Here is a 27,138-nt window from a genome sequence, read left to right on the forward strand (position 1 = left end):
CACAGTCGTGCACACTCGACAGTAGCTTTCTCAATTGTTATATACATTCTTGCTAAATGTATATCCAAGTAATCACGCTGTATAACCATGTTTGTGGTTATACAAATTAGTAAACTTTTCGAAATTGACCAACAAACTAAGAATAATATTATTCAACATTTGCAGATTGCAAAAATTTGATAGTGAAATGAATTGAGAAGCAACCGTAGGGTAGAAGGTATATCTGGTATATTTTGTACTCTATGGTATATTACGAAAGTAATAGTATATTTATATCGGTATATTTTAGTATTTTTTTCAACATATTAATCTGGTGTACTTTAATATTATATTACTTTTATTCAAGATGGGTAACGGGTATCTCACAGTCTAGCACACTCGACTGCAGTTTCCTCATACTATATGTTATGTATTCGATTTGCTACTAAACAAATAACAAACAAATATTTCTCTAGCAAATTTCAACTTTAAACCTGCAAAATTGAGCAGGATTAATTAAAAGATTTCCATCTCTACTCTTGCAATATTATAACAAGACTTGACAGTGAAATGAGTTGAGCTTGTGCAGTCTTTAGAAGCAATTTGAAGCTGTCAAAAGCATACACTGAACGCTCACTCTGACATCCAGCTGTGTGACATGAAGTTGTGGCCAGTTCTCTCTGCTGACCTCCAGGTTGATGCTGGTGCTGGTGATGGTGTTGGTGATGGTGATGGTGAAATGGCTGTGGCAGAGACATGCGTTGCATATGTTAGTTTGCCACTGGTCGTTATTTTGTTGATCCATTTAATGGGCAATTCATGGCACAACACACAACACACAGCACACAGCACAACATGTAGCCCTCAGGTAACTAGCAAAAGGGTCATAAAAAAACATAGGTAAACGAGTGAGCGGAAAAAACATGCTGCATTTAAGGCCATAAGTATTTTATCGTATTGCCTTTGGCTAGCTACAAAAAAAAAAAAACACTCACATCTTTTCATCTAAAACTTTCGAAATGCCATGAAAATGATTCGAGCTTCATGTTTAAGCCAAATTCAAATCGTATGCATGCAGTCTGTGTGTTTTTTTTTCGTGTTTACATATTTCACGTTTCACATGCATTCCAAGTCGAAGAGGCAACGGCAACTTATTGCACGCTTGGCAGCCATTTTGCTTGCAAATACTACGTGTAAAATGCTACAACTTGTGCTGCAAGTTTCGCGTTCTGCCACGCCCCAAACAGAGAGAGAGAGAGCGGAAAAAACTTTGAAAATTCGCTGGCCATAAAAGTTGCTTATCTCATAGCATTTAAAGTGAAATACAATTCGACTAATGCAATTGGCACACGTGCCAGCCAAAGGCAAAGGCAAAGCCATAGACCGAACTCAACTGAACTCAACTCAACTCAACTCAGGCCATAACCTTAACTGGGCCACCTTCCACACTCGGATTCGCATTCGCATTCACATGCATAAGTTGTGCCACAAAAACCGTTTTCGGGCCACAATTTTTGATTAAGCGCTGCGCTGGGTTTTTACGATTATACCGTTAGTACGATGTTTCTGTCCGTCGCCTTCAATTTGGCTAAGCCGCTTTACGACTATCTTCAGCAAAACATACACACACACACACACACACAGAATTTTCTTACGTTTCTTTTCCTTCACCATAATCATGAAAATTAATTGCTAATCTCAGTTCTGTTTAGTCAGCAGCTTCACACATTAATAATGGGAATGCTCCCCGCCTTTTCAATATGCAAATTCTTCTTCAAACTTAAGCTGCCTAATTTCACCAATTGGTTTTGTCCCGTCTCAAACTTGTTTCCCTCGAACATTTTTGTTTGACTTTCTGATTGATTTTGCGCAGTTGCTGCCAGCAATTGTTTTAGTTGCGAATCCGTATTTGATTTTACCTAAAATCAGAACAATTTGCCCAAAAGATTTACTCACGATGCCACGAGTGCTATTCTATACAAAGCAAATCCAAGTCGAGGGTGCTTCAGCACACACACACACACACACACACACAGATAGAGCCACGCCCAATATTAATGAGCTGTAGGTAATGAGATTATGTGCGACTTGAGGCGCATGACAAACACTGAAACCTAAGCTAGATGGCACTATCAATAGCATTAATTGTGCTTGCCTTACTTTCAAATAACTTGGCGTAGAAGGGAATATAAGAAAAGGATTAAGTAAGAAAAGAACTATCGATATAAATCAATTGAATGTGAAGCAATAAATAGAGTATATAAATAGTACATCTGAAATTGAGAAAGTTGGGTTCAATATAATTTCGCAACTTTGTTATTTCATTTTACAAAGTAAAAATGATATTTAGCAACACATAATAATAAATATTATTAACCGTGATAAAAAGAAAAACATTAAATAAGAAAGAAAATAATTATCGATTTAAATGGAATTGAATCTGCAGCAATATCTATATATATAGTTCAATATCAAGAGTTAGTCAACAATTGAAAGTTCCTCTATTATATTTTACTAACTTTCTGCTTGCTTCTATGTAAGAAGGAAGAAAAGTAAAGGACTAAATAAGAAGGAAAATGACTAGCGATATAAATGAATTGAACTTATGGCTTCACATAAATATATAAAATGTAATCAGAAATTGAGTGGTTTTCATGAGATTGATTCATCTGGAAAACATAAATATTGTTAAGCGACACTAGAGAAATGCGTATGAGTAATTTAAGGCACGCTTCATCCACATCACGTATACGACAGCAGCTTAACGCAATTTCGCCAGTGTTCAGGCAACTACTAACAACCAACTGGTAAATAAATATTAATCAACTGCGCAGAACGCGCAGCCAATTTAAAATTAATTTTGCAACAATTTGCAATCACAGCCAAGACGTGTTGCTTAATGTCCCTGGCTTTGCCTTTTCGCAGTTTCCTTCTCGCAAATTGTCTGAACAAATTGTTGCCATACACTGCAAAAAAAGAAGCGTGGACTCTTGAATTTGTTTAAGCATTTGTTCATTCTAAAATTGATTTGAATTCAGCTTTAGATTGCTGTCGTTTCCTGTTTCAGAGTAGTTCTACAAAACTCTTCAATGTACGTTTATATTTTATTGTTGCCTTTGGGGAAACGGGAAAAGGAAGCACGAATATAAATTATTTTTTTTTTCGAGCTTAGAGTAGAGCAGCTTCGGCGCGTCACGATTTTATTATGTTGAATTGAATTGCTGGGGTTTTTTTTCCACGCGACACGCGCACCAGATGCTGTTATGCTGTTGCTTTGCTCGACGGCAATAATTCATGTCACACTTCAATTATTTAAGTCAACATGGCTCATTCGATTGGTTTTCTTCAGCGACAAAGTTGTTGCTGTGGCTGTTGTGCTGCGGTTGCTTGTGTTGTGAACATAATTAATTGGCAGCTGACGTCGCGTTCATAAATATGAGTAGCAAACTTTGCCACGCGGTTTTGTCGCCTGTCAGCATTGTGTCAACTCAAAACTCAAAAAAATAAAGAACGAAAAGAAAAAAACTGTAGCATACTCTTCAGCATGTCACACTGACTGATGTCAGCTGCAGCATGAACATCATCATGTTCACCTGTCCGCAAAAATACCTAAAAAGATATAGAGAGCGAGTAAATATACCGGCTATGGGAAAGGCAACGGCAACGGCATCGACATAGCCAGCAAATCAATTTCAATTCAATTCAATGGCCATAAATTTGCTTTTGCATAATATGTTGTAGCTGGCAGATACATTTTTTTGCCATTTGGCCGCAATACGAGTATTGCAATTTTTATTACATATTTGCAACACATTTCGTAATTTTATGTTCGCCTTTATGACACCTGCCGCCCCGAGACAGAGACAGAGTCAGAGATTGAATGCGAGACTGAGACGGAGAAAGAGAGACTGAGACTGAGTGCCGAGCGTATGCAGAGACAGACGATGACTAGAGCAGCATTTTATTTGATTAGAGCACCCAAATGGGGAACCTTGATTCATGGCTTCTTCCTCCTCTCTCTCTATCCCTCTCTCTTTCTCTTTCTCTCTCACTCTCCGTCTGGGGGTTTTTGTGTGGCGCACATTTGCTAAATTAAAAGCTGCTCTATAATCACCAAGTGATTTCCTTTTGCTCTCCCACGTTCATGTTCACGTTCACGTTCATGTTCTCGTTTCGGTCTCCGATTGTTGTTGCTCATTTTGCAAACTTTTTTGGTAGTCTGCCAAATGCGACACATGGCCGCAACATAGTTTTTGGGCCTAAAAGCTGGGCTGCATTGACTGCACTCATATTCGACTTAATGTCGCAAAGCTGCACACTAAACTGCTGACCAACGAAGTCCCAACTCACAACACATTCACATTCACATTCACATTCAATGCCACAAAATCTCTCTTGCTGCTGCTGCACAAATTGTCGACGGGCGCTATTTTAGTATCTGCTTTCAAAGTGCAGGCAAAAAGCAACAAAAAAAAAAACAAAAAACTGTCGTTCACAATTTGTGGTCCAGTCGAGTTGCCATTTTCATGGCTCTTTCGTTTTATTGTTACATTTCTTTGGCTATTTTGGCTCATTTAATTTCATTATTGTTGTTAAGTCACTTCATTGCACTTGTTAAAGCTGTGTATTTTATTATACAGTTTCTTCACGAAATTCTTTATCTATTTCCAATCTAGTAACATTTCTGCACAATTATTTTCTATGCTTTGAACTATAAACTGCGTTAAAAACAAATTTCTAACATTCACTGAAATATTGAGTTTGTTTCTTTAAGTCGTAGCACTTCATTTGCACTTTCTGCACTTGAGAAGTTCAGTCAATTGTGATTCTATTCGATATCTCTTCAAATTTTAAGAATTTCTTTGTTGTAACGTGATTTATATAAAAAGAGACAGTAAAAAAACGAGATAGATAAAAAAATCAAAAGAGCAATCTGGTAAATTTTTTACTCAATAGTAACATATATTATGAATAAAATAGTGACTTTGGTATAGTTCAATAGTTTTTTAGTATATATTGTTTATATAAAAATTAGATATTTATAAAATGTCGTAGCAACCTGGCAACGTAATATTATATCTACATATTTTAGTATTTTTATGGTATGTAGTATAATAATGTAGAATACCGCAACTGTTGCAACTTTGACTGTAGCTTTCATACTTGTTTATTGCTGTTAAGTAATAATGGTAATATTTTAACATCATACCATATGTAGACTATGTTATACTTTATATAATGATGCCGTAACTGTAGCACTTCCAATTGTAGCTCTCTTTTGCTCTATGACAGTCAAGTAATTACCAGAAACTTCACCAGATTTTTCAATGCAATTAGAGCTGTATAGCATCGATTGTGATGCTTGTAAAGTTGGAATTTGATTTCAATTAGATAATCAACTTTGATGTTACTGCCATTGTAAATGAAATATTTACACTATTTGAATGGTTCTTGGTTTTCGCCAAGATTTCAAAGCAATTTTCATTTAAGTGAGTGCAAAGAAAAAAGCTAACAATCGGACTGAATACACTCATCATTCAAATCATTTCGACAGTTTATTAGACTTGAGAACTTTTGTGTTTTTTCTAAGATTGTTTGCGGAGTACTGCAAAACAAAAGTTCAAATTCAAACATCCGTTTGTACTCGCTGAATGAGTTGTGGACTCTTATATAACTGGTATTATGTATATTAATGGTCTCAACCCATCACCATCATTATCATCCTCGTGAGAAGGCTAAAACTTTGGCTTGATTGAATTTTGTTGGCGAACTGCAAATTAATAAGGCTTGGCAAACTGAAATTGCCTATTATAAAGCATTTATATCTAATTAAAGTTTCGGCGAAAAAGCGGCGTCAAGTCAGCGGGGCAGAAAGAGAATGGCAAGGTTTCCTCCCATCACCTTTTGGGGTAACGTAACGTAACGTAACGTAACTTATGAGAGGGAGCATCAAAGCGAGGCAAATTGAAATCAGTTTCAGCTACGTCGCAACGTTAAGAGGGCGACAAATTTTGCAATTTCCTGTCAGCCAATGACTGATGAAATGCAGGGCACGATTGCCACAGCTGTTTGCCTCCTCCTGCCACACACACACACACACACAAGCATGTGTGTAGGTGTATGTGTATGTGTGTGATTCAATTTTGTCGCCCTGCATGAAAATTGCAAAAATCGTTGACAAATTGCATTCGGTCTTCGGCGAGCACTTTTGCTGACTTTTTAGCTTTTTACCAGCTCTCCCGAACTCAAGTGGCTAAGAGCCCGCATTAGTTGCACATATTCGTATGTGAGCATTACTATCTATCCATACCATATAGTACCTGACACTAGCTCTAAGTGTGTGTGTGTGTGCTGGTGTGCTTCTTATTGGCCGCTCAATCAGTTGGCAGCCATTCAATACAAATTCATTTCATAGCAACTTGAAATCACCACAAAAGGCGACCGAGCAAGTTGTAACTGCTTTTTATTGCCATCGCTGCCGCATCAACGCCCCATGTGGTGTGTGGGCGTGGCAGATAAGCAGCTTGCCCGCCCTCTCCCCTCGCTGCAGTCAGCTCGAAGCTCGAGGCGTTTTGTATTGTGGCCACCATCCGAGAACCCTTGACATTTAGCAGCCGTTTACCGTGCCACGTTCACCATTTACCATTTCCCATTTCCCATTTTCCATTTCCTCCCCCTTTCTTCCCTTTCTAACGTCTTCTGTTAGTCAGGCATGAAATTGAAATTTATAATGTTAGCTAACATGAACTGCACTTGAGACTGAATACTGCACACACACTCAGTACCATATAGTAAGGGAGTAACACTTGCCACATGCCGCATGCCACATGCGCCTATCACACTTCTATATCTCTTTCTCTTGGAGCCGAGTATCAAATTCTAGGACTTGGCAATAGTTTGATTTGTTGTATGCGACCGGCAAAAGGTCGCAAAATCCTGCTTCAGATGCTTTTCCCCGATAAGTTAAACCAGCAATAAATTTCATGTGAGCGAGCACTCGAAGAAAGTGCATAAAAAACGCTGCTTGCAGCTGCGTAATTTCTGTAAATCGATTAAGGCGATTTTAATCACGCGCATTAATTTATTAACTTGTGGCAACTTGTGTGCACGGATATAGACTTCATGATAAACCATTTTTTTTTTGCAATTTCTCTAATGTGTGTTACACTTGGTTAGACTTGCTTTAGAGCAACAAAAAAAAAAAAAAAATGCAACCTACAGAAAAGAAAAATAGTCGAACTTTTCTTTGCATTCATAGTATGCAATTATTGATATTTTTTTTTTTAATGTAAATATACGAGACGATTTAAAATAAAAATGATAAATATTTAGGCTTTTTTAAATGCTATCGTTAACTACCAACAACAATAACAACTATCAATAAAACGATAAATTATAATATGAAAAACTGCAGCTCGATGTTTAGAAGAAAAAAGATCAAAATATTGTTCAAATCGCAATAGAAGTGTACTATGAACTAAGATATCAAATATGCAGTATAATTAATTAAACATTATTCCAAATCAAAACTGTACATATTTTACATATATATATATATATATTTAGTTGCCTGCAAACTTTGATAAAAGGGTAAATTACTAAATGCGACCTTTGAAGACAATTCAGAACTCTACTTACATATTGTTATACTATATATTTGGACGATTTTTGTCTGGTAAATGTAAAATGAAATGATTTGTGAATTTCCAAAGAAATACGAATATATTGCAATTTGATAAAATAATTGATAACATGGTTGTAGTTTTGCTTAGAGCTAAATTAACATAAGCGATCTCTAAAAATGATTATATTTTCCCTTTTATGTATAAGTCTAAAGCAGCACGATTAACATCTTGTTATTATAAATCAGAATTTTAAAAATACTTAATACAAAATTATTAAGCTCTGCTGCAAAATAATTATATTTACGTGGTGACATATTGGTATAAAAACAAAAACACTTTAGGTCTAATTAATTCCAAATAAAATTTCTGTATATTTGTGCATTTCCAAAAGCACTTTTCTCTTTTTGTGTTTAAATTGCAGTTTCTGTAATTAATATTTGTTGTGTGCACCAAACTTGTGGACAACATTTAGTAGAATGTTAGTTGCACTTTTTATTGCTCTGCATTTGCGGTAAATTCATTTTATACAATTTCGAGCAAACCATTTGCTGTCGGAGGCTAACCAGAATAATAACGAAACTGGAATGCTGCAATAAAAACTTTGCATTGGCAGTTTGGGAAACCATAAAATACAATATTTATTTTAGCTATTTCACACAGCGAGTGTCGAAGGTGTCAAATAGTTGCCCCAAGCTGGCTTCGAAATTGAAGTGAAATTAATTGAATTAAAACTATGTTTTGAAGTATATTGTTATGCGTTAATTATGCTGGCACACACAATTATAATCAACTCGAGAGCGAGAGCGAGAGAGAGACAACAAGTTACACAACAGCATTTAAATGACACAAGAAAATTGCCATGACAATTTTCAGGAATGCAAAACTCTGTCTGCGTCTGTGTGTTGTACTAATTATCAGCTAACATTGCAGAGCAAACTTGAAAATTAAATTTAATGAGAGAACATGTGATCCACCCACCACGCAAACAAGCATTGCATATACTATTGTCTTTATCATTATGGTCATTAACAGACTCTCAATCATACGTTGCAACGTTGCTCACATTGCCTGCAGTGCTGTGCGTTAGGTTAATTAAGTATACGACGCATTGGCTCCGGCCAGAGCAGAGCAATGCCAAATGTTAGCGCCAGCTGGCAACATATTATTTGACTAATTTGGAGCAACACAGCTTTCTACTTAGCCACATCCCACACACAACTACTGACATCGATTATCGATCTAGTCTAGTGACAAATATAACTTGAAATACTCGTTATTTTAACCTAATTGACAACATTAATAAGCACAGTTAATATACAATTAAAATTGAATTTTTTTAGATGTCGATTATATCGAAAACAATTAGATAATTGAAAATTCTGTACAATCGATTTTCTCTCTATTTTGTTTGCTTTTTAATCCAATTAATTTCTTAAAATTGCACCGAAAAACAAGTAAGAAAGATACAGCCGAGTGTGTTCAACTGTGAACCCGATACCTATTGTGAATTAAAGCAAAACGGTGCGGTATTATTATTAAAATATACTGAGTATACTAAAAATATACCGAATGCTTTTATTTGGTATATCGATATTTAATAATTAATAGTAATTCGAAATATACCATAGGAATATCACAGTGCTTTAATATTCTTAAAATATACTAAAAATACTGAAAATATACCAAGTGTTATATACGGTATATACAATTATATCTCAAAATGTACCATAACGTACAAAATATACCAGATTGTCAGCTAATGTATATACTAAAAAATACTAAAATGTACCGATATACTATATAGAGAGAGTCGCAGATGCCTCCTTCTGCTTGTTACATACATTTCCCGCAGGCACAAAATTGCCTTTCTACCCGATGGGTAGCGAGTATAAAGATCTCTCCACAATTCATTTTATTTTATACATTCTTCAGGGAGCTCATTTAATTTGTTTTACATTTATTTTTTACATGTATATTTGGCAAAAAGAATGTCAGCGCTTGTTAGGCATGTTTTTTTTTTGTTTTTGGTTGCCTGTTTATAAAATGAAATTCTTGTTTTAATAGACTTTTGCCGGTGAAGCAGAAGAGGAGCAAAAGTTTCATAAGTCCTCTACTTAATAATGAGAGAACAACTTGAAATGAGCTTAAGTGAAAATCAGAAACCTATGCTAGAGGGCTTTGCCAAAGTCTCGGTCTGTTGTCGAAGGATTTTAGGAGCATTTCATTGGGAAAACTTCGTGATTGTTTACCTGTACTCAAGTGTGTGCGAGTGTGTTTACAAGTGTATTAAAGCAAAGTTCTCTTGGCCATGGTCGTGTTTGTCTTGGGCAAAGATGAGTTTAGTTCAAGCTAAAAGAAAACCCAACTGTCGCTGTTGCATAACATAAACAAATTTCAATAGCAAGCAAAAGCAAAATGCAATTCAAATTCCATTGCCAAAACACAACATGTCACAGCGTTTGAATCTATCTCAAATTCAAACTTGTATTCGTATTCGCATTCGCATTCGCATTCGTATTCAAATTTATATTCAAATTTAAATTTAGCTGCAGCTACCCTATGGAGGGGACTCTTGTGTGTGGTTGTGTGTGTGTGAGCTGAAATTCATAAGAAAATGACAGGCAGTATGCACTATGGCTCTGCAGGTGCAGTTAACACGAACCCTCCTGCTCCCTTTGCTCCCTCTTTTCACCCACCAAGTTCACCCTTTGTTTCTCTAGTTTCTGCAATGCAATTCGCTGGCCAAAAGTTAGTTGCGCGCAGTGCAAATTTATTTTTAGTATCTTTTTGTGGTGGGCTGCAGTGAGCTGCAGTGCCATGGCTTTGCTTTATTTGATGAGCTGGAAACGAAGAGAATGATGGAGTGGGAGAGGGAGAGGGAGAGGGGAAGAGTTACTGTGACAGAGACAGGCGCAAGTCTGTGTGTCAGAAATGTCTGAAAAATGTTTTGCCCCCTTTTTGTTTCGTTTCGGTTCGTTTCGTTGGCAGCAAAATCGAACGAATATAAACAAAGTGTCCACACAGGAGTTGCGAGTTGTGGAGTTGGCTTCGCTCCCCGAACACGTGACATGGCTCAGATAGTAAAGGGGATTTGTATGTACTATATAGTATACTATATATGTATATAGTTCCACATTTGTGCCCCTTGGCTGGCTACATACAACTACAAACTGTCCGTTTGTTCAACAAAGTGTTGTGATTTATGTGCTGCCAGCACAGCTGCCTGCAATCGAATTGTCTCTGTGTGTGTGAACTACTTTATACCTACACTACAGAAATACTATATACTATCGCTCGATGTATGTTCAGTCAAAACTCTGCGGTGCTCGTGGAATGTGGAATGTGTGACTGCGACCCTGGGGCCAAGTGCAAAATGCGACTAATGCAGCACTTTTTTGTACTTCGAAATTGGATTCCAAGTGCAAAACGGGTGGCGCATCAATGCACAAATAGATTGCCAGCCAGAAATAATGGAGACTCTTCTTCTCAATTCTTGATAATACTGAAAATTCAGCATCACTTCAGGTGCGAAATACTTGATTAACACCAACTGACAGACAGACGAAGTTTATGAAGTTGAAGTTGCCATTAGGAGATAAGAATTTATTGAGACCACAGTGAGTAATTTTGCCTGAGATTTATGCTAGCTTTTAGATGCTATTCAGTATTGTGGGTGATTTTAGGTATCTTTAAATCAAGCGTAACATAAACTATAATTCAATATTTCTCATAAGGCTGAATAACCGTAATATAAAAACTAAAAAAAGGAAGAAAGCTATCCGCTAAGGATTTTTAGTTAATTTACAAAAGTGCGGTATTATTCTTAAATTATACCAAATAATTATAGCAAGAAAATAGTAAAGTATACGGCGCCTATATTTGGTATTTCTCTATATTACTACTTTGAAACTATTCCATAAAGTACGAAGTTTCCCAGATTGTCAACTTATCTAAACATACCAAAAAAATACTAAAATTTACCAAGTATATATATTTATTGTATATCGATATACTACAAACGAACACGGCTATATTGTTTCGCCTTTGATCGAGAAAAATACTAGAAATATACCAAGGTCTATACTTGGTGTGCCGATATACGACGATATGCGGACGAACAGAAGGACATGGTAATATCGTCTCGTCGCTGATCGCAAAAATACGAAATACCAAAAAAAGTACTAAAATATACCAAAGTCCATATTTGGCATATTGATATACTGGGATATACAGACAAACGGACTCGCCTACATTGTCTCGTCGTTGATCGAGAAAAATACTAGAAATATACCGAAGTCTATATTTGGTATACCGATATACTAGGATATGCGGACAAACTGAAGGACATGACTATATCGTCTTGTTGTTTATAGAGAAAAATATTAACTATAAAAAATACCAGAATATACTGATGTCTATATTTGGTATACCAATATGCAACAATATACGTACAGAAGGACATAATCAAGAATATATATGCTTATCGACTTTAGTTGCAACTTGTTTCGATGCTGGGATATCCGTTCAAAATTAAATTTAATATCTGAGCAAATAATAAAATGAAAATACATGCATATCATACTTCAAACATTTATGCACTTTTTATTGGCTAGGCAGTGAAATGTTCATTTGCTTAGTGCCACGCCACGTGGCGTATGCGTAATAATAATGCCAGCAAATAGAAAAAGCCACAAGCAACAGAGAGGAGAGAAAAGCTACAGAGAAATATTTATGCACAATTTATGCGGCGACCATAAAGTGTTAGTATTTTATTTGGAGTATTTTACTCATATTTTGTGCAAATCGATAAACTGGCATAAATTATATGAATGCTACGCGTTATTCGCACTAGTGCCTCAGACTTCGTCTGTGCGTTTTCCTCCGTCATGCCCTTTACCTGGTCCCCCAAAAGGTTCAACCTTCAATTTGCAGAAACTCGTAGTGGAGCCTCCGTAACTTGTGTGCAAGTGTGCGTGGGTGTACGTGTGTGTGTTGCTGGACAGCACACAATTTTCATTTGCTTTTGTCAGCTGCTGCATATTTTATATGCGACCCCGCTCTGTCCCATCGTCTGCGCGTGCGAGGCAAATTTGCGAGCGCTTGTTTATTATTACATCTTTTTTTTTGCCTCCTTTTTTTTATTTCATGCGTTACACATTTTGTGGCTTGTCGTTGCCGTATTTCAGGCAGAGCATCAGCATCCCCATCGTGTGTCTAATTCTAATAAATGTGCGCATTTAGCATTTGTATTCCATATCTCATGTTACACGCAGCACAAAACTTTTACGCTCCAAATATATTTTTGCGAGGCAGAGTCCTTGAGTTCTTCTCAACTTTAGAGCGCTTCGCCTTTGTGTTTGCTTTGATTGCTCGTCTTCGCTCTCTTTGGGTAATTTTGAACTAAACCATTAACATTGATTAGCCATTGGGAGGGACATCACTTCACACCAAATTACGCATACGTCATGATGAACAAGACGAAGCGCCCACATTAATATATTTATCCAAAATGACTCAACAATGAATGACGCAGGATCCAAGGCTGACGCAATTCCATAGCAAAGCGATTTTTAGGAATAGTTCTGTCGATTTTGTTTGCATCACCTCAAAAAGTTGTAAGTTCACGAGACGAGGCTCGAACAGCTTTTCACATGCGTGTCCAGTGCCTCGGATTAAAATAGTTTTCAAGGAGTTTCAAGTTACCTCTATAGTATGTTTCTTAAAGTTGAAGCAGCTGACCTTTTTCGTTTCAAGTCTCTTTCTTTGTTCGAGTAAAAGTACTTAAAGTACTTATGCTTGACAGGTAATCAAATTTATGGTTATTATAAATATTACTTTCTCAGGCTGGCGGCTGACTGGCTTAATAAAAGCGTTCTTCTTTGGCTTTGCTCTTGCTGTTGTCCTTTTTCAACTCATAAATTAGGCTTGCGGCAATTAATTACATTCCTTATCGGCAATTATATATCGCTGGAGTGTATCTGGCCTTGGCTCACTGACTATGCCTGGACCTTTAATTGTCGTATCTGCTATGGCGCGAAAAACAAGTGAACCCCCCACACACACACTCGCACACTCTCACATAGTACACACACAATCAGTTGGCCTATCCGTGCTTATCGTCATCATGCCTTTATTTTATCAGCAGTGTCCAATCAGGCGCAGCATTGTTTTCGCTCTCATTTACATATTCATTCTCATGCCCAGTCTCTCATTTTCTTTGCACACGACTTTTTCCTTCACCCACTCTTTTAAAAATGTTGCTGCTGTTTTTATACCCGCTACCCATAAGGTAGAAGGGTATGATAATTTTGTGGCCCCATGAAATGTATGTAACAGGCGGAAGAAGTCATCTCGGACCTAATAAAGTATATACATATATTCCAGATCAGCGTCAACAGTCGAGACGATGTAGCCTTCGGTATATTTTAGTATTTTCAGTATATTTTTTGGCTCACAGCTCGGTATATTTTCACTCGGTGGTATATTTTGGATGTAGTACTCTATAAATATACCAATTATAGTTTGTGATATATTTTTAGAATAGCATTATTGTCTATACCAGTTAGTTTAGTATATACATACTTATTCTAAATATAGTCGATGGTATATTTTTAGCATTTTAGCGATTTATTATGATGGTACATTTTAATATTAATACCGCATTGTTTAAGCTTGGGTAGCGAGTATCTCACAGTCGAGCACACTCGATTGTAGCTTACTTACTCGTTGGTTATTTTGACTCTTATCTCGGCCTTTGGCTGAGCCCCACTCGATTGTTTGCGTCCAGCGAGTCAGCGATCCAGCGATTCAGCGAATTATTCAAAGTTGCAGCAACCACAATGAACTCACTTGAGTATTCATTCATTCACGCACACATACACTCTGGCATTTTGGCTTGTCAGCTGTTTTCATCTGTCAGAACTGTCCAAAGTTGCTTGCTGTATATTCAACTTTCATAAACCCTTCTTCCATTTATATAGATTGCCAGAGTTACAGTTTCTTCTTCCACCAACTTTAACGCTATATAATTTATGCCAAACGAATGATTCCACGTCGATTATGCCGACTATTTCGATTAGTCTGCTCTAAATCTAGTTTATTTTACTAAGAAGAATAGGAAATCTTTGCCAACTCTGACTACTTTTTTTGGGGTCAAAAAAGTTGTTTACTTGTTTGGGATTTCAATCTAAGCGCATAATTGGGAACGGACCTGCATATGTTATGAGCCACCAAGTCAAATATTCAGTTTGATTGAAATAAACTTCCATATATACATATATATAATATATATGTGTACATCTGACTTTTCGTTTCGCTTTTGGGCACTTGTCTGAGCTGAATAGCTGCTCAACTACTCAACTATACTAGTCAGATAGGTAGCTGGCGGGCACTTGAACCACGACTAGATTGTGGATGCAACCACTATGAAGGGAAGTGGAAGTGGAAGTGGAGGAGGAGGTGGAGGAGGAGAGGGTAGCAAATTTGCAGAGCACTTAATACGCAATTAGGGGCAGTTGAGTGTTTAATTTCTTTTTAATGTATTTATTTATGCATTGCAAAACATTTGGCCCTTTTGGGGCTGTCGCTTTCGCTTCACGAAAGATTGTTGCAACCGACGCGTTGCGTCGCGTCGCGTCGTCGAATGGCAAAAAGGAAGGAAGACCGGAAGCAAGAGCGAGAGAGTCAGTCGGAGGCAGAGTCAGAGGCTTGCCACATTCATTTGGCTGTGCAAACTTGTTCAACGCGCACAGACTTGAAGAGCAGCCAACAAACGACAAGTGGCTTTTTAGCTACATCAAAATCAACACGCCGAACGCGCATCCGGCAAGCTAGCTGCTGATGCTGATGCTGATGCTGCCTCCTGCTCGCCTCTTCTCTCCGCCCGCCAAAACGTTGAGTGGCTTTTAACACGAGTGCACAAAATTATGCAACTATTTGTGCAAACAAGTGCATCATAGTACAGTTTTGAGCCTGTTTTTGCCTGCCTCCTCCCTCTACCTTCTCTCCCTTTACACACTCCATGCTCCATCCCGACAACGATGACAGCAACTCAATCAACAGCGTAGCCTGATAGTAAAGGGAATGTACCTGGGCGGACGGCATCATATCAGCAGTTGACAAGCCGTCAGCTGACAGCGGAAGTCAGCTGCAAGCTGCCACAGGCTTTTGTCAGTTGACATGCCTCCGCTTGCGGCATAACCATCAACACAACAAAATAACTACAACAAAAAAAAAAAACACTAGAAAACACAGATTTCGTAATATCCCCAGCGCTGATTAACATGAATTGTGTCAACAAGCCAGCCAAGCACTCAATCAAAATGCTATTCCTCCATCATCACAAACCAAAATCCATGTAATGCAATAATCACACAAGTAATGCGAACATTTTATGAGCTGCGCTCAGGATTTGTTGCTTTCAATAAACTATTTTAACACTTGCCTTGGTTGTGCCATTAACGATTGAACCTTAATAGATTTATTAGACAATCTAATGAGAGTGATTTCGTGACTATGCTTGTTTACAAATTATTCAATTTGTTGAATTAGTTCGTTCGTTCATTTTTAATCAGACAATTATGTTGTTTGATTTTGTTCCCAGCTTTGTTCATTGTTCGAATTCATTTATCGTTCGATTGCAATCGCTTAAGTCCATTTTGGTTTAGTATAATTTATACTCGATGGTATAATTTGAACGTAACAGTATATAAATATACCAAATATAGCCTTTAATATTTTTATAGGATGTATTGTACTTTCGTTTTGTATAGCTTTGAATTTTTATTTTAAATTTTAAACTGCTAATTTACGTAATTTATGTTATGTAACTTTAAAGCTCAATATACAAGAAAAAAGTTGTCACAGTTCCTAGATAGATGTACGACTTAGATAATTCATCAAAGAGCAAAAGTAGGAGTTATTAAAAATTGAACATATGAACAAGAACGAGCTTAAGATCAGAAGTTAACACTTGAAAAAAAGAGCTAAAGAACAAAATTAAACTAGTCAAAGAAAAAAGATAAATGTTCCATTCGTTAATTTTATGGAATAGTTCCTTTTGTGTTCATTTGTAACACATCATGTAAGACCGACAGATTATACATATATTATTGCTGTGATTTATCTTGAAATTAACTCCAGATCTTAAAGAAAGAGCTAAAGAGCAAAATGAAGCAACTGAACCAGAGGGAAGTAACTAACTAGATCAAAATTGAACTTGACAAAAAGAACAATAAAAGTGAACTTATTTAGTTCGTTCACTTTATTTGTACTTGTTCCTAACAATCCCAGTTAAGATTACAGATCATATATTACTGCCGTGATTTAACCCGAAATTAACAACATTTGTTAGGGACTGCGTTACATTGCGGAATACAATAATAAAGAACAGCGATGCTCCATTCATTCAATTCCCATTCTTAGCTCGCCAATGAGAGTGAGAGATAGAGAGAGAGAGAGAGAGAGCGAGTAAGTGGAATAGTGGGAGAGAGAAGAAAGCAAAGGTCGCAAATTAAACACTTGACAATGATGCGCAACTCAAGCGCGAGCTGAGCAAGAAATTATATAAATAAATGAGTGGCATCTTCACCTACAACACACACACACACACACACACACACACGCACACACAGGCGCACATGAAAAATTGAAGTCTCACTCGCAGATATCAACGCATAAATACTAAATGAATGTGCGAACATTCTTGCAAATACCGCACACACATACACACACACACACACAAACATACATGGGACATGGCATTGTGGCGCCACCTGGCGCTCAGACTCTTTCCGTTGCCTACAGACAGCAGCGAGGTGGCCACAATTCTGTGCTCTGTTCCAGCGTCTGAGTGGCTTCATTCGCCCGATGATTGCTCAAGAGAGCGTCCACAACTCACACACACACACACATCCTTTAGTTGTGTACGAGTATGTGTATGTGTGTGTGTGACGTCGCATATCCTGCGCGTTTCCTCATTATTTTTGTGCAATCGCTGTAGGCGCTTTGGACGCTGCCTTACCCCCACGACCTGCTCTTTCGCTCTTTTATCCTTATTGTTGCTCTGCTTCTTTTTTGTTTGCCCGCACAATATTCTGATCCGGCTCACAATATGTGCTCGTCTCTCTCTCTCTCTCTGTGTGTGTGTGTGTGTATGTTAGTCCTGTGTGTCCCTTCGTGGGCCTGAAAAGTGTTAAGATTTTACATTTTTATGCCACACGCTATTGTTGTTGTTGTTTTTGCGCTTTTTTTCTTTCTCCTCCCTTTATATACATATATATTTTTGTATATTTCTCTTTTTTTTGTGAGCATTACCTTTTGTTGCTGTTGCCAGCCATTTGTGCAAATTGCTCAACAGTGTGCAGCAAAGGAGAATGCCAAAAAAGGGGAATCAAGAGACAGATGGAGAGCTGGAGAGAAAAAGAGACAGCAAACTTATTCAGCCAACCAAATTCTATTACCTTTTATTTGAGCAGAGAGAAAACTGGTCTTAGAGATCGCAGATTGTTTGCCAACTTTGCCATTTATTTACTACAGGGGGAAGGGGGAAAACTGCTTACAATGAATTTGATGGAATTGGTAATTGAAATGAATGCGATAAGTGACGCTGCCTTTCTTCTAATCGAATGGATTTCCTTAGAGAACTTTGCTAAAGTGCAAAGCAAATGAACCGCAAACAATCCTTCAAGATTTTCAAAATCTTCAACTTAATTTCAGAATGCCATATTTGGTATATGAAATCAAAACAATGTGAAGTAATACATTCGAAATATAGCATAGAGATCAAAGTATACCCAATTGAAGTAGACGTAATTTGCCTATACAGAAATCATAAATACTGTTTTTATTATTGTCTGTAGCAAAATTGTTAAGTATAAAAAAGAGTACTGCAAAGTATTTTCTTTACTTCAAGTTATTTAATTCAATTTTAAAATTACTCATTTGACAACTTAATTCGATCAACTTGTGATCTGCAAGTGAATCTCACCTGACACTTTCACAATTTTATGAGCACTTTGGCAAAGTAATAAAACTTTAGGTAGGCATTAAGGAGATACAAAATAAAAATAAAAATAAAAGGAGTGCTCTGGAAATCTGTGTATCCATCTTGCCAAACACTTGGGTTGGGCCCGAGTTGACAGCTTCATTTGCATGAGCTTTATGCACATTAACATGAGACAGTCGAGGCTTACAGTCTCTGGCGGCAGGCAGTGAGCATAAAAAATGAAAGTTAAGCACTCATTAAGGCATCATTATAATAAGTTATTCATAGCAATGGGTCCGATCTGAGCTGCACATGCACATGCTTCTGCTGCTCATTAAATTCCACGAGTTGGCTTAGAAATACTTTGCAATCTCTTCGTTTTTTTTTTGTTCAGCTCCCTTCTCCAATGTAAACTTAATTTGCAAATATTTTATGTGGATAATGCAGTAATTAAAAGTATGCAGATTTTGAGAGATAGCTGCAAATTGGATTTTCTAGTTTAAATATTTACTCGCTACAGTGCAGAAATAAATAACATGCCAAAAAAATGAAAGCCCAAGCAAATAGATTTAAATGGCAACAGCAACAAAAATGGGCAAAGAAATGGCTAATGATGCACTTGTGTTCTTTCTGTGGTGAAGAAGAGGGGCAACCATTATTCTATTTGTATTTGCAAATACTTACGTGGAAGTTGCTTCTAGGTCACACACACTCACACACACACACATACATAGAGACACACTCGTGGTCTGACTTAATTTGTTTACTAAATGACATAATACAAAAGGGCCAACTGGTAACGGGGTGGTAACACATATAGTAGAATGCCAACTAGTAGTACTATATATATAAATAAATATCAAAAGCGCCAGCAACAAAACAAAACACTCTAGCCGCATACTCGTGTATAGCATACATGGCGTATACGTAACGTGTCTCGAGTTCCCTTCAGCGTTCCCGCTACCCATAGAGTAGAAGGATATTATAACAATTCCTCCAGGAAATGTACTATATGTAACCGATTCCATGAAGTATAATATTCTTGATCAGCCGTGCGATATAGCCTTCGGTATATTTTAGTATATTTTGGTATATGCTTTGGCATATTTTGTACTCCATAGAATATTTTGAATGTAATAGTATACCGATATACCAAAAAGAACCTTTGGTATATTTTAGTATTAGGTATCTTTTAAGAATTATACCGCATTGTGTTGCTCCTTTGGTATATTTTTAATCTAATATTATATTATTATTTTAAAATATACAGTATATTTAGTATTTTTCAATATATTTCAATAATGATACCGCAATGTTCACCTCCTAGTGAAAATGTATAGTGAGTATCTCACTGTCGAGCACACTGGATTGTAGCTATCTTACTTGTTTTTCTCGGTTTTTGTTGTGCGCTTCTCTCATGTTGCTCGTTTATTAAATTGGCAACAAACCTGCGTGTAAACCACACTTTGTAATTATAAAATTAATGAAATGTTGCATATGCTGTGGCAGCATTGATAAATTAGCCACAAGATGGCAGCTGGTCAACACATCGAGTATCCCTACATACATATAGTATACATATATGTATTATGCATTGTTCTAATAATATGCGTATAATGAATGCAATTCGGTCTTGTCATGCATGTCTGTTGGGTATACACTCGAAGCTCAAAACAATTGCAAGCTGTAATTAGCGTGGCGGAGCAAATTAATTACATTACAGTCGCAAGTCCCTCAGCTAATCACTAAAGATTTCTCTTTAGTCATTAGCCGGCTCTTGTGCTGATAGAGAAAAGCCTCTTAAGAACAGCAGATTAAGCTTTGACAAATTCTCTCATTCAGGTATTCACGCATTTGATTAATGTTCTCTTGTGGTTGAGCATCAAAATTAGATTAATGCACTCTAAAGAACTTTGTTTTCAACGTGAAATCATATGTGTGTGTGTACAAATTCAATTTAATTTATTAAGGCACGATTCTCGCTTCAGTTCATATCATAAGCAAATCGAATCGATTGAATTCCTTTATATATATTTTGGGGGCGACCTTTTGTGTGCTCGCCCGTAGAAGAGTGAATTATCATGTGCCGTTCACCTATTTACTATCTCTTTGCTTTTATGTCATTTGCAGGTTTCCTCTCCTGGGACGTATCCGATTGTCATGTCGACTTGGAAGAGGAGCTCAATACAATTACACAACATGCACCCGAGGGCGAGGAGGCGCGTCATGGTAAGTCAAATGTCAAATGAATGGAAGGACAGTCAATCAAACAGCGAGGAAGAGAGTGAGAGAGTGAGAGACAGACCCTCGTCTAATTGGCAGTAGCAGAACCTTAACGGAGCGCAACTGTCAGCTCATTAGCAAAAATATATAAAAAAAAAAACAAAAAAAAAAGTGAAGGGACAACATAGAAAACATAACGAACAAATTAATTTGTCTGACAAACTTAGCCTTTGGAGCGCGCAAAGTGTTGGAAAGTTGAACGCGGGGTTATGTCAAGCAAATAATGATTTAACAAAATGAAAATTGACGCTTGCGAATTGCAAATTGTTGTGACTATTCAATTAGCCCATTCAGCGAAACACAAACGGAAAATTGCAAAGTTATCCTAACAAATTATAACAATTGTCTTTGTAACAACAGCAGCAGCAGCAGCATTCAAGCCCTGAAAGCCTGAGCTTTGTTTTTGTGTTGTTTGCCTTTTGTGTGATAAATCCAAATCGGAGAGCGATGCATTTTCATTTTCGTTTTCATTTTCATTTTCATTTGCCCAAGCGCTGCCAGTCACAGGCAACAACAACGTGCCAATGCTCAACTTGAAGATACTCTTTGGACAATTTCAATGCTTCTGCCATTCCCCGTTTTATGAACTATTTCATGTACAGGGTATAAAAAGCCAGCCAAGTGTCGGGAATTGTGTGGGGCGGCCCCCATTCTTGTTGTCTTTGCGGATTAGTCGGAAACGTTGTTGAAATGCATTCAAGTGGCTGCACTGCATCGAGCGAGCATTTTCTTCTTTTTCTGGGTTCTCCTTCCCTTCCACCCTCCGCTCGCTGCTCTTTGTGCTGATGACGATGACGATGACGATGACAATAATGATTGCCATGCTGATGATGTAGTGCAAATACCTATTCCTAGCACTCGCTATGTGTGTGTTTCTATTTGTATAGCAGTAAGGCAAACAATTTGCGTTGCCTGCAAAAATTGCACTTGACACACAGGTTGCTGCTGCTGCTGCAAGTCGTCCCCCGTATGTGTCGCACTCTCAAAGCAATCACAAACAGCTTTATTCAAGCAAATGCCATAAAGCGAGTTCAATTGTTACATAAACGATGATTTTCAAGTGCATTGAGTAATCAGAATTAACCTTCGAATTCGACTCTTAAAATGGGTAATTTTGTTAAAGTTTCCGAAAAACGCTTTCCATCTCTGATAATAATAGTAACAGTGCAGTTGGGTGAACTTAAATAATACTACTTCCTAGTGTCGACAGACGAGTACTGCTTCTACTGTTCTACTTTTCACGACTGCTGTTCAACTTCATACGATTGATGCTCTATTTTCAACAACTGATGTTCGACTACTGACGAATGAAGACACCGATAGCTTTGTGGCTTTTGATTTACTGATGCCATCCGATACCGATAAGGTGTATCGACTAGCCTCCACCTCTGTTACGTGTATATTGTTGATCAGCGTTAACAATGGAGATGTTCAGCCTTCGGTATCTTTTAGTATTTTTCGACATCGCCTTTGATTGACAATCTATCATATTTTATACTATATGGTCTATTTTGAATGTAATAGTATATCAATATACCAAATGGTATAATTTGATATGTTTTTGTATTTTTTGACTGACAATCTGCCGTATTTTGTTGTTGTAACATAATAATATATCGATATATTAAGTATATAATTTGGTATATTTTTAGTATTTTTTTTAGAATATTCGGTGAATTTTAAAAATAATACCGCACTGTCTTGGTGGTTATATCGTTGTCGAGCGCACTCTATTGAAGCTTTTCTAGTTGTTTTATTTATTTTCACAATGTTAAAAATCAATGTGAAATGCGAATAATGTTCGCTGGCCTTCTTGAGGCTGGTTAATGGTGAAGTTTAGTTTGAAACTAGAAATGCCATGGACAACGAAAGCTATGCACAAAATGTTTGCTCCTTCAAACTTGCACCTGAGAGCGAGCTGCTTTTAGCACAAAATAAAAAAAAAAGGAAAAATGTGAAAAAAGTGTAGCATACTTTGCAGCGCAGCAGAACGCAGCACGCTGTCAATGATATGCACTGCTGGCACTGTCCTTGAGAGTCCTGGCGGTAAGTGTGAGAACAGCACCTGAGCTCAATGCCTCTGTTTTCGTTATTTTTCGTTTTTTTTTTCGCCACCTTTTTACCATTGTCCAGGGAGAGAGCACTTGACTGAAGCGAATTCCGCATTCCAATTTTGTTTACGCTGCTGCAAAAACTACTCAAACAAACAAAAAAAAAAGAATGTTGAAGAGTCGGACGCACAGAACCAGCTTTTTGGCTCAATAATAATAATAATAATAATAATGATGATGAAGCTTGCCTTGGCTGTGTGCGGCTGCATAAGAATAGGCATCGAAGGCCGCGTTGATGCTGCCACTTGATGTGCAATTGCAAATTGTGCCGAGATCTTAAGATGCACACGCCTCGCTTGTCACTTTGTGGGTGTTTATGTGTATCTGTGTGTATTGTTGAAGACTCGACGGGATTCTAATTTGACAAAGGAGCTAAAGGTTCAACCATCCGGCGGCAAGTCGATAAAAAGTCAGCACCTCAACTGACAAAAGCATCCTCATTGTGTCCCCCTTCAATCTGGTCTGGTCTGGCACTGACCACCTGAAATCGCATTGTGTTGGATCCCATCAACTGCTGGCAGCTGCCTCAGATTCAGTTTGAGCTTTACGGCTCCTGTCAATGTCAGTTATACGCTTTTGCCTTTCATGTTTCTGTATGAAGTCTTTCAGCTTTGAACCTTCCTCAAAATGTTGTCCATCGTCTCGCTTCGTTTCGTTTCTTTTTTATGGGGTGGCGGCAACTTTCGAGCAATTACAAACATTTGTTAACAAGCGCATAATTTATATTTTATGGTTTCTACTCCGTCGACAGCGTCGCTCGCCTTCATTATCATCAACAACGAGCAAGTTATGTCCGTTGGTTGCTTCTTGCCTCTTGTTTTGTTGCTGCAAAATTGAATTTGATGCAGTTTACTTAAGTTGCCTTGTGGGACTTGCCAAAGTTCGGTCCAAAACTTTACAAGGGAGCCTCATACAAAAGGCGCAACACCTTCTCCTCTCTTCACTCTCCTTCCGCCTCTTGTGCTGCGATAATGCCTGAATTGAGACATATACAAGCTCGGAGGCACTCGTTCATATCTTTAGTTTTAGACTCTTGTCAAGATAAGTGAAAGCTTGCCAGAGACAATGACAGCGATGATACGCCAAAGGTTACATCATTCAAAACTGATTCGTGGTTTTGATCTTTGGTGTCTAATAGTCGGACTGACGTCAGTTGCTGGTGGAAATAATCTTATGATATTTTTAGTGGTTGAATTTCACTCGTTGCACAATCTGTGTAAAGCCACTCGTTACTTTACTTGTAATACTCGCTACTTCTATTTTATTGGAACTCGTTTTCAATATAGACTTTATCATATAACAATGTACTTAAAGTGCTCGCTAAGTTTTCGTTTTTCACATAAACTTCATCTTATAACAACAATTTATTTGATTGGTTTAATTTCACTCGTTACTCAATCTATTTGAAATGAATCGATGTACATTACTTGGAATACTTTGTTCGCTACTATCTACTTTTATTATATTGGAATCCGTATTCAACTTTATCATATAACAAAATACAAGTATAAACTGTAGGAATTTTAACTATTCTCTAAGTATTCGCTTTCAACATGGACTTCACATTTCATAATGAAATAAGAATTCAAAAATCACTCGCTATTTCGTTGCTCGCTACTTTTATCATATTGAATTACGTTTCCAACTTTATCATTTACCAAAATATGAATTCACACTGTTCGAATTTCAACTACTCTCTAACTATTCGATTTTAATAAGCGAAAAAGAATTCAAAAGTCTACTCTAATCGCTACTCGTTACTCGCTGTTTTCTAATTTTCATAGCGCCTAGATGAGCATAATTTTTTAATGATTATAATAGAATGCCGGAGCAAAAACCACTGGCTGCAATTCTAATGTTAATGAACATGATCCAAGCTTTACACACATTCCGATTGCAAAAGCGCACATAAGCACACGGCATTAACATGCACACACATAACCTTTAAAGCCATACAAATTCTTAAGTTAAAACCTATGCAAAATTGATAGATAGATAGAGCCTGGGAAGCATTTAGAAAGGAGAGGAAGACAGCGCTAAAGCGAGAGAGCGGTTAAGAGAGGTTCACATATGCATGGTTACGAACAAGGCCATATTGACAATGAGTGTGCAGCTCATGCATAATTCAGGCACAACCAACGACGAATGGGAGGAAGATGAACTAGAGGAAGAAGAAGAAGAACAAGACGAAGGTGGGCGGAAGAAATACAATAAGATGGCCACGCCAACGCCAACGCCCCCGCAGACAAAAGTTAAGCAAATAACAGACTGACGTCCAGTCAGTCAGTCAGTCATTCAGAATGAGAGAAAGAAACGAAAGAGAGAGAGAGACAGACATGGAACACACACATTTCTGCTGGCGTAGACAGACAGGCAGACTTTATTTGCATATATAGACGTCGCAGTTGTGAAGCTGGAGAGAAGAACTAGTGCGATGCGCTTCAGCTGAGTTCGCTTTGGCAGCGACATACACATAACTGGCAGCAGAGATAGGCAAACAACAACAACAGAAAACAATCAAGCAATAAAGAAAGAAATGGGGGGGAAACAAACTATAAAGAAGTGCAGTGAAAAAAAGTGAAAAGCCAGCGAAGCAGCAAACACAGACAGCCAACATCCATCCATCCATCCATCCGTCCGTTCGTCACTCCTTTCGTAGATGGGTGTGACAAACATGCTGACAGACGTCAATTCATATCAGCGACGCTTATCAATGCTGTGCCTGACACAAGAGTCAGTTCGAAAGAGAGAGAGAGAAAGGGATAGCAGAACAGCTGACGTGCGACATTTTTTGTGAGGGGCTTTGCTGCGGTCGCGCATTGCTTTTAATTATGCAGCAGGACAAGATGGACAGTTGTGGTATGAGATTGGAGAATGTCGAGGCACAAGATGAAATGTCCGAGACGAGACGAGACGAGACGAGACGAGACGAGCCATGAGCCGCTAGTCACTAGGCACGAGCCAGACAACTGGGCGAGTTGCCAAAGCCTTTTTGATGCTTACAACATGTTATTGGGTTTGTTTAACAGAGACAAAGCCAAAGAGAGAGAGCAAGATTGCAAAGAGTGCAAGACTGCGAGGCAGCTCATCATCATTATCGCATGCGGCATCAAGATTTATGCAACGAAAGCCAACTACTAGTGACAACCAATGTCCCATGTTTGATATCCTCATATATGTATGTATGCGTGTTTGTATGTGTGTGTGCTTGGGGAGCCACTTCTGATTAATGATGTGCCGTGTGGCATTGCTAAATGTTTCGTGGCACGTGTCGAATTAAATTTAATTCAATTTCCCACAACTAACTAATTAAAATATCATCCCGAGATTTTTGTTTTTTCGCTTTTCTATGTGTTGTTGTTGCACACAAAAGCGCATTTAAATTGCATAAATCAATGCGCGCGTGTCCCTGATGCGTGAATATTCAGTTTGGTTAAGCCAACCAAAACCCGTTTTACTGGCCAAGCTGGCTACATAATTGTGCAGCCAGGCTGTCAACCTGTTAACTGCCTTTTAAACCAACTTCCCCTCTCAGTCTAATTAGTGGCCAAGGTACGAAGCATACGCCATGGGCACTAAGCGGTTTAAGCTTGCCACGTGCTAAGCCATATGGCTTTCAATTGGCTTTACAAAAACCAGCCAAACACATTCAGATATCCAGCAACAAAGAAATGCTTAAATTACTAACGAAATGAAAGGATTAAATCAATTTTTTATTTACTTTTACTATTACATAATTTAGGTAAGATTAAAAATTGAATAGTTCACAAAATAGAAAATAATATATGTAGTATATATATTTTTCATTTTATACATACTAAATGTATTATATATTTTTAGCAATACCTTTTTTTTAAAAGCAAAACTCAACTGAGAAAACTCTTTGTTAATTCAATAGTTCACAATATTTATGGACATCTTAGGAGTGTCAATTAATGTTGATCGAAAGAAAGAAATGTAGAAAATACAATATATACTATATATACTAAATGCACAAAATATACCTAATCCACTAAATACACTAAGTATACTAAAAATACTGTATGTATTATTTATAGTACTTATAGTATAATGAAATGAAAAGATTTTATAACTATTTTTTGCTTATTTTTAATATTACCTTATTTGAAATTCGAAGAAGAAATCAATTGCGAAA

General features: G+C 37.5%; 1 protein-coding gene across 1 annotated transcript in view; it reads left to right on the forward strand.

The window, feature by feature from the left end:
* LOC132797123 (microtubule-associated protein futsch) overlaps nucleotides 1–27,138 on the forward strand; it is a 72,008-nt gene that overhangs the window by 20,540 nt on the left and 24,330 nt on the right. Inside the window, 1 exon segment of the mRNA XM_060808644.1 lies at nucleotides 20,719–20,817. Coding sequence (XP_060664627.1) covers nucleotides 20,719–20,817 — 99 coding nt within the window.

Source organism: Drosophila nasuta, chromosome X (genome assembly GCF_023558535.2).
Source record: "Drosophila nasuta strain 15112-1781.00 chromosome X, ASM2355853v1, whole genome shotgun sequence".
Lineage (NCBI taxonomy): Eukaryota > Metazoa > Arthropoda > Insecta > Diptera > Drosophilidae > Drosophila > Drosophila nasuta.